At 47.3% G+C, this 9,392-nt stretch overlaps 1 protein-coding gene across 1 annotated transcript in view; it reads left to right on the top strand.

The window, feature by feature from the left end:
* The window catches only part of TSNAXIP1 (translin-associated factor X interacting protein 1), a gene marked incomplete at its 5' end in the record, with an annotated part of 16,375 nt that extends 9,405 nt beyond the window's left edge, over window positions 1-6,970 (top strand). Inside the window, 8 exons of the mRNA XM_009578318.1 lie at window positions 107-266; window positions 553-683; window positions 1,647-1,775; window positions 3,340-3,501; window positions 4,362-4,471; window positions 5,321-5,444; window positions 5,779-5,885; window positions 6,742-6,970. Of these exons, the coding sequence (XP_009576613.1) occupies window positions 107-266; window positions 553-683; window positions 1,647-1,775; window positions 3,340-3,501; window positions 4,362-4,471; window positions 5,321-5,444; window positions 5,779-5,885; window positions 6,742-6,970 (1,152 nt within the window). The remainder of the gene's footprint in view (window positions 1-106; window positions 267-552; window positions 684-1,646; window positions 1,776-3,339; window positions 3,502-4,361; window positions 4,472-5,320; window positions 5,445-5,778; window positions 5,886-6,741) is intronic.
* Window positions 6,971-9,392: the final 2,422 nt, after the last annotated feature.

Here is a 9,392-nt window from a genome sequence, read left to right on the forward strand (position 1 = left end):
TAAGTCTATGGGCTACACTGGCTGCTCACCGGAGCTGTCTGACAACAACAGAAAATTTCTGTTACTCTGGTTGGTTTGTTACAATCCTCCTTTCTGTATCCTTTAGATGAAGACTCTGCAGAAGGATTTTGATCAGCTCCATAAGGAATACGAAACACTGCTGGAAATCCACAGAGAGACTGCAGAAGAGCGAGACAACTTCTGCGCTGAACTCCAGCGAGTTCAGCACAACTGCACACCCCGGCCAAACTGGGCGAAGTGTTCAGGTGCCAAATGTATTCAACAGTGGTTTGCTTAAGGCAGCTCATCTTTAAACACTTCGCTATGGTGCATTTCTTACCTGCAACACCCCATTTTATCCTAGGCTTTTAGGCAGTGGGCTGAGAGAGAGGAGCTTGCAGGGTGTTCCGTTTTGCCTTAGACATCTTAGGAGACAAACTGGATGTCTAGAGATCCGTGTCTATCATAAGGCTCCCAGTGGATTCACTCAAAACTGGTATGCATGGGTGCATTCTCCTCTTCTAGCAGCTCAGCGTCTTTTTGCTGTTGCAGAGGTGATTGCTGGTGGAGCTGACCGGTGGGGCTGTCTGGCTGAGGGGAAGACCAGTGATCAGCTAGTGGATGTGCTTGTGGAAGAAATAGGAACAGGAGTGCTAAAAGAGATAAATGGCTTCCCTGGACGGGTATGTGTAAGCTTTCTTCTCTGCTTGTTTTCACTGAGATTAACTGGCAATAAATATCCATTAGAAAGCTGGGAGAATTGCTTTCGTGGCTGGTGTCTTCAACATTCCCCTTCCCATCAGTGTAACCATCAAAAACTTTAAAGCTAGGAAAACTCGGGTGCAATAGAAAAGCTGAAACTAAGTGTGAGCATATTGAAGACACAGCTGAAGTAGCCACGCTTTACAATGAATCATCAGACACGCAGGTAGTACTAGTGGGCCGGAGCCCCTTATTAATGCTCCACTATATGGCTGAGACAAATTAACAGCTTCCTGCTGCTGAAAACCCTTGTCCTTCTCCCCTGTCCCTGCCCCCTGGTACTGGCTGCAGCAACAGGGAAGTATCCAGCAGAGCAGTATTTGTTTTCTCCCAGGTTAGTTCTCTGCTGATGAGATGAACACAGACAAAGCACTAGAATGACTAAGAGTAAGAAGCAATGACTACTTTTTGTGGCATCAGGAAGTTAATTAAACTCAGTGTCCCATTGCACTGCACCCCAGCACGAGGGGGAATCAGGAAATGAGACAGGGACAAGGAAATGTTACAAGGATTCTTCACATCATACCAAACATAATTTTATCCAAAGGTTTTCTCAGGGACAGAGTAGCATTTCTTTGGTCCTTCAACATCTCTTCCTCAGCCTTTCCAGAAGCTTGAACTGTTTGCCCTGTCATTCCTGGAAGATACTTTCCTCTTCTATTTTTGCTGGGCAGAACCTCTCACGCAGTCCCAGTTTTTCCACCCTGGAGCACTTGAGACACGCTGCAGAGGTGCTGACAGATGTGTTTTATAGTACTGGGATGAGACCCACACAAATGACTCATTTTAATGGCTTTAGATGCTGAGAACATGGCTTTGATGCTGCATCACTGCCAGTGAGGCGAATGACTTACCTATATCTGTGTTTCTTTTCCATTACTTAGGGCAAAGGTGACAAGGTGCCTGCATATCTGCGGCATGAAGGTGAAGTCAAGAACAAAAAGCTGACTAAGAGGGATGTGGTGAACATCCTAAAGGATGTCTGGAAGGAGAAAATTGCACTAGAACAGCAGGTTTGTCCCATTTTCCTTCTCCACAAACAGCATTTGCTATGACAGTCAGTCCAGTTTGGAAAGCCAGGGTCTCACCGATGTCCTGCCTAGTGTTTCATCCTAATCGAGCTGCATAAAACATTGTAAGAACAAACCACCTCAGCTGGCAGTAACCCCGTGCCTGGCAGGGTTCCCCAGGGACCTGATTCATGAATTAGGACAGTGTCGCATGGATAGCTGGAGTAGCTCCATTCCAGGCCTAAGAGGCTTCTTCTGCAGCTCCTGCTCCCGGGACAGCTGAGTGCTCATGAAGCAGCTGATGCCCAGCCACCACTGCAAATTTGGAGGAAATCAGAAGTCAGCACTGGTTGCTTTGATGCCGAGGGCTGTAAACTGCAGTGGTCCAAGAGCAAGAACAGCAAGAGCAGCTGAGCTGACCCTGAAGATTCCTCCACAAGGCAGGGTGCCCAGGGGAGGAACCACTGCAGCAATCACCCCTGAGCTAAATCAGCCATGCTTGTGAGTCTGAGACCTTAGCTAGACTAAACCGCTGCTCTTCTGGGGTGTGATGGTGCTCTGTAGACCGACATGCCATCATGACTATGCAGTGTCTGTTCTTAGGTGGTGGAAACCTGAGCAACATCCGTGCAGCCAAAGCAAGGACAGAGTTTTTTGCTGGGTTGATTTTAATCCACGTCAATCCGTGTTTGTGCCCCTGTGAGAGAGGAACAGGTGGCACTGCAGGAAAAACGAGGAGCAGGGACAAACAATAATTTATATTGATAAATGGATTTATATAAAAATGCTTTGGTTTTGTTACACAAAACCCAAAGAATTTTCTCTTCTTTGTCCAGGGTGGGTTGGGGATGACAACTGGAGGCCAAAGGGGTGAGGTGCGTGTTCTCTGCTGAGACAGATGTTATGGGTTGCCTGTCTGGGGCAATACAAGACTCAAAAAGAGAAGGAAAGTGGCTGTTTAATTCTTCCCATGTTGGGGACGAGTATGATACCATCTCCCCAGATACTGGACAAGCCCTGTTACTGTGCCTTAGTCATATGAGAGCGACCTTGAGAGAGGCAGAGTCACTTTACAGATTTCTTCTCTTGAGCTAGAAGCCTGGAAACATCTCTGAGATCAGCCCTAAATGGCTTAATGTTTTTTATGGCAGCTGTCTTTTACTTTCAGCTTGGTTTCCTGGGGAAATAGGGTTGCTGCAATCACTGTCTGACTCTACTTTTCTCCAGTAACTGCTTCCATTTCTCAACCCATGAGCCAAGCTCAGCTAAATCTGACAGGGGTAGCACCTCACAGGTAGCAAGTTCCTACATATTTCACAAAAATAGGTAGGACAAGAGAGACTTTATCTGTGGTCTCAGCAACAGAAGAGCTTCATTGTAAACTTACCCACATTTAGAGAACAAACCTGGGAGAAACATTTTGAAGACTCCAGCCAGCACCAGCACTGTGTTTGCACTGTGTGAGATCCCCAAAAGATAGACATCTATACACAAACAGCCTAGAATCAAATGGGCAGATTTTATTTAGTTCTGCTGCTTATGGGAGTTACTCACTTGTTATCCACAGACAGGGAAGCGATCCAGTCTTCCCGAGTTCTTTCTCAACTACCTCCAGAAGAAGTACGGAGATGCCGCTGCCATGGAATGGTCTTACACCCTCTACGAGAACATGCGACTCTGTCGATCGAACCACGTCCTGAGCTCATTCTATGACATACTCACAGGGAAGGTAGGCAACCCGCAACCCAGTGCCGCACCTCTGCCCAGACATCCCTGCTGTGACAGGCAGCAGGCAAGGGAAGCGTTCCTCTGCAAAGCAGCTTCACCTCCCATTCTTCCCCCGGGGAAGCTGCACCTTTGACAATAAAAGTAAACACTGACACACACTAGAGAATGGAATCCTGTCCATGCAAGACATGGCAGGCTCTTACTGCTCCCAACAGAGCTTCTAGAAGACCCCATTTCTTTCGAACACTTCAGTCACATCGTATCTGCTCTCTCCGATGAGAGGCAAGTCTGTTTGCAAGACTTACTTACCTACAGCCTCTTTCTCTCAGTAAGTCTTTCCTGAAACAGCTCACGGTCTGTCCCTGTGCAGTGTTTGTGAAGATCAGGACGCAATCTCTGAACTGCAGCACCGTGAAGGCCCTGGCAGCCTTGCTCCCCGCTCCCCAGCACCGTGTCAGAGCTGGAGAGCTCTAGCTACACGGCCACACCTTTCCATCTCCTGTAACACAAAGACACGTAGCCCCCCCCAGGTCCTCTTATACTTGCCCCTTGTCTTGCTTGGAAATGGGAAAGTGGCTGGGAGCAAGTGCCACCGTCCGGGCAGGGCGGGATCCAGGGTGTGCATCTGCACCTGAGGGTTTAACAGTTTAAGCAAATTGTTCAACAAGAAGCCACTGTGAACAGCCACCCTTGCAAGCCTCTGTGTTGCTTGCTTAATTATTTGTAAATTGCTAAAAGCCGCTCAGGTAAAAGTTGCTTTAGAAGCGAGCACAGTCCTTTTGCAGTTTTGCTTCCCTCTTGAAGGTAGTCCAAGGAACAGATGGGGCGGTTACTGACCTGTGAACCTTCCCTGTTTCACAGGTAGGTGAAGAACAGTACCACGGCCAGAATCAGCTGATTTCCAACCTGCAAGAGGAGTTGGCTGCCTGCGACAGCTCAAACAGCGGATCCCTGACGAGCAAGCAGTTCAGGCAAGAGGCCAACTGTTGCTCACCGAGCTCTGCCCACGTCTGGCACACGTCAGATGTTGTGATACGCTGAGTCTGTCTGCTTATCAGCCAGCGCAGCCAGGGGAGGAGGTTTTTTCTCTCTTTTAAATTCCTCTGCGGACAGCTCTAGCAAGTCTATACTTGTTAACCTCTGCATTAGGTTTAGAATAACGTGAATACCGCAAGTTTTGAGTACGCAACTGAAGAGGCCTGAGAGCAGACAGGGGGTGCTTCACAGATGCAGTGGGACAGGCTGGCAGCCCCGGCACCCTGCCACGCCCCCTGAGGGGACACAGGACCCCACACGAGCTCCCACAATCTCCTATGATAGGTCACAAAGCATTTCTGTGAATTTTGCTACAGGTGCAAGGTTGGTCAATCTTCTCCCAGTTAATCAATCAGCTGTGCCTTTGTAAGTGAAACTAAATACAGCATTTCTTTGGGCTGTAGCACAGAAGAGAAGCACCAGCCATTTCCAGCACTTAGCGGGGAATGCGGCTCTGGTACAGACACGCTAACCAATTTGGTGTGGGCCACCAGCTAACCCACTCATACTCACGGTTGCATTCAGAGTTTCCTACATGGCTTAGCATCCAACGCTTACCTGAGTCCTAAGCTCTGCTGAAAGCTTTGCCCTTGTTTTGGTGTCTGAAGGTGCATATGCTTCTTGAAATGTGTTTCCTGTGAAAGCAATGAATTTTTCAAGATCGGGCCCATGGAATACATGCACACACTGGTAGCCTAAAAAACAGCCAGCCACGCTGGCAGTTGTTAAGTGCTCGTACTGTAACAGCATACGCACTTCTGCCCATATTGCCTGTCTCCATACAGCACGGCTGTGAGGGAAGCTTTTCCCCTGAAAAGGAAAGAGTCAATCCAAGAACTAGTGGATGCAAGCAGGTACAAGCTGGACAGCACTGAAGACCTCATCGACTACATATCCTTATTCAAAGAAGTAAGCTGTTGTTACTTAAGTTTTCCTTTTGATGCAGATTGAGCCTAATTTAGGGCTTAAATTATTTTTATCAGACTAACTAGGTTTATCAGAGTAACAAAGTTGCAGTGCCCACCACAAGCTCTAACACCCGAAGGCCATCTGTAGACAACAGCAACGCAAGTTTGTGCCTTTTCTGTGGTAGTTTTTCTTCCATATTCTCTCTCTTTAATTCCACTTTTCACGTGGAAATTCCATTTCTAGGAGAGCTGAGTTATTTTAATACACATTGGGGGCAGCTCCTATCCGGACTGGAACACATGCTCAGTGCTAATGCACCTGTAATTTCTTTCAGGATGAGGAGGGGAACGCTGGACCTTTCGTTGCAAAGCTCAGGAACCAGTATGTCAGGGAGAAGCAGGAGTACCTGAGACAGCTGAAGAACAAGCTGGGAGCTTTAACGTAAGTATGGAGGGAAGGGGCCAATGGGGACAGCAGATCAGGACAGTGCGTGCAGATGGAACCCCGCTGTGGCCTCAGGAGCGCGTGGCCAGTGCAGGGCCTCCTGCGTTATCAGAGGGCCCTGGCTGTGAATATTGCAGTAAATACCAAAATCTGGCTGAGTCCTGCTCTACAGAACACTGCACAGCGTCAGATCCTGGATATGGACATATCCAAAGGACTTGGATATGGCAGGCAGTGAGGAGGGTAGATTGGTTGTACCAATAATCCCCTTCAGCACTTTAAGTCTCATATCTCAACACTCCTCAGCTCTCCAAAACCAGTAGTAAAATCCTGTACATCCTCAGATGTTGGTTCTGAGGAGTGGGAAGAGTGAACAGAACTGACAACTGCAGATTTAAAGAAATAATTCCACCTCAACACAAGATAAACAAGAGGCAGTTACTGCATAGGAAAGAAGTCTGGTGCCAGGTGCCGAGCACTGAGGAGAACACTGAAGATAGGTAGATGCCCATGAAGTTAAGTACTGTCCAACGTGGGCACTGAATTAGCAAGGAAAATGTAGTTTTGTAACAAAGGATGTCACAGCGTACAACAGAGTGAATTTAAGGTCTTCCCAGGTTATCACAAGTCTAACATTTCCTAACTTCTGTTCAGTTTGAAATTTAGTACTGAGCTGTCTTTATTACATGCATATTTAAAAAAACAAAGGGATACTAGTAGAGGCAGAGATAACTATATCCAAAGACATCTCTGCTCTACAATTCAAGCAGCATGGATTCTCACTGTGGGACAAATACATAAATATTCCTTTCACATACCACAGCATAGCAGTGACTGAGTTGTTTTTGAACAGAGAGGTGAACGCAGATGATCTGAAGACCGCCTTCTGCGCGATCGATCCTGATATCGATGACCAGACGCTAGATACCTACCTTGGCCTGGCTTATCAGGTCCAAAGAGAACAGCCAGACCAAGAAGTTGTCCCTGTGGAAACTGCACTGGAGAGGCTTCTCGCTGGAGATGTGAGACGAGTAGGGCCCTCACCCAGGGAGGGAAGAACGGCAGGCTTTGAAGGAGAGTAAGGAGACTTCCAGTATCAAGAATAAATGGACTGTTTGATCTCCAGCTTTGGAGAGAGTCAGAATTACTGCACTAAATACTTCTTCCCGTGCATACAGAGATACACCTAGTAACTAACAGTAGAGAGGATAGCTTGAACTATCAGAAGCACTTTCAGCTTAAGCAGCAAAGACTAAGCGGAGTCATTTCAGCTCAGCGAGACTTGCAGTGGGAGGTTGCCTGATCCCCAGACAGAGGCTTCACACCCCCACGGCACTGGGGCACCGCAGGGCGTTGGGGTCTCTGCTGGGTGAGAAAAAACTGTGCTCCGACAGTCATTATTTGAACCTGAGAAGCCACGATCAAACTCTAGGCTGCAACGTGGCTGCTTTAGCCCCTTGGCCTTATGGTTTCTTGGCTCAAAGAGGGAGGGTTTCAAAGGTACATTTGCAAAATAAGGTGCCATCAGCAGAGTCAGGGTGCAAGCGAAAGGTGAACTCAGCCCACGCCAGGTTTGCTATCATGTCTGTCCCCAAGGAGACTTTTATTTTGGTGTAGCTGTCCAGTATGAAGCCACTTTGAAAGACATTCACGTGCTGCCCACGAGTAGGTTTAACCAAACTCTGAGCTGGAAAAGTAATCCAAGCACAGAAACACTGAAATGTACCCCCACTGCCCACGGCAGGGGGGTTGGACTAGGTGACCTTTAAAGGTCCCTTCCAATCCAAACTATTCTATGATTCTATGAAATCCGTCCCTTGCTTCAAGGAAGACACCACATGCGTTCTGGTTACTGCCTTTCCAACCACTGGCATCAGCTCACCTTCCCTATTCATTAGTGTCCTCTCTATCCAGTACATAGCCCTCTCCAGGGAGGGGAATAAAGGTTCTCAAAACAAAAACCCTGTAGGAAAGCAGCTCTGCTATGGTTGTGCCTACATTGCCGAATAAGTGGAGCAAACCCGAGAAGCAAAACCTGTTCTTTTTCTCATAACATAGTTTGAAAAGTAGAAAAAGGAAAGCTGAAGTCAGTAGGTGCCTTCCTAACAAAGGAAGGCATCTTGCAAAAAGTGATTCCATTTGTAAACTGGAAAGGCATCACAGCCTGCGTGACAGAGTACCACCCAGAGGTACGAGGCCCCCGGGATTTCTGCCTTGAACACTGAATCTGGTGCTGAGCACCTTCTGTACAAACTGCAAAATACCAGGAAAGGAATGATAAAAGGATTGAAAGGGAGATGCATCGTCTGGCTAGAAACCAAATGTCCTAACTGCAGGTATCTCTAGGGGTATTCTGAAAGGAGGAGTTGTAATATGGCAAAATCCAGTATATCTGAAAAGAACAGGGAACTTAAACACAGAGAAAGTGTCTGGTAGATGAACATCAGATCTGCAAAGCTTTTCAAGAAAGCCCCTAATGGGGAGCACTGGGCTACAGAGAGCAGGAATCACTCGTTTTGCTTCACCCTGAGGATGTTAGATCCCAAAAAGTTAACTGCTGTTTACCGTGCCAGGTATCTCTCTCTTCTGCCCTTCCAGTTACATCGTTAGAACTTGAACAATGTCTCCCTAAAAATCTTGAATTTAGTTAACCCTGACTTCACTGCAGCTAGACGCTGAACCTGTCTCAACAGAAGAGAAAGACCAGATGGGGAATCTTACCTCTCCTTCTCACAACATTCCCAACCCTCGAAGCCCCACCATCTCCTGCCTTCAGCGGGAAGCCGTGCAGGTCGGGAACCTGAGGACGCTGGTTCAGACGTGTGTCCTAGCAGCATGGCTGCATGAGGAGGCAACACAATGGAAGGCAAGAGGAACCAGCAGCTTCTTCCTGGGAGGTTTGCTCTGTTCTCTTCTTAGGAAAAGACGGTTCTCAGGGTGCTTCAGCCACACAGAGAAAGGAAGTTGGAAACTTCATTACTACTTCAGATCAAAATTTTCCAACTCTGGCATACAAAGCCTTGAGGACACACTCAAAAAGTCCCATAATGGCAGAAAATGTATTTTAGAAAGCACAAGTTTTGCAATATGTTTCTTAAAACAACAAAGCTGTTTCCTTTTGAATATTACAAAAAATCCCCTTTGTTGTATTAATGGAATTATGTTTAAAAAACAAACAAACAAACCTGAAAAATGACTGACCTTTGTATTGGTATTGCCTGCCAAAGCGATTTTAACTGTATTGGTCATCATTTCCTTTAGTGTTGTGTAAAACCTGTTTAACTTGCAAGTGGTGCTGCCAAGAGCTGGGTGGGATTTCCAGGAGTCCTTACTAACTGCGCCATTTGGCTGTAGCTTTAGCAAACTACACGGCGCACACAGCTTAACCCAGAGACAAGGATCCGCACTTGCAGTGGGATTTAGGGCAAGCTTAAGAGGGGAGAAACAACCAGAGAGCGGCAGGCAGCCTGCGTGACCATCAGGCTGGCTGCACTGACCTGCCCC

This window comes from Fulmarus glacialis, unplaced genomic scaffold (assembly GCF_000690835.1).
Source record: "Fulmarus glacialis isolate BGI_N327 unplaced genomic scaffold, ASM69083v1 scaffold16105, whole genome shotgun sequence".
Taxonomy (NCBI): domain Eukaryota; kingdom Metazoa; phylum Chordata; class Aves; order Procellariiformes; family Procellariidae; genus Fulmarus; species Fulmarus glacialis.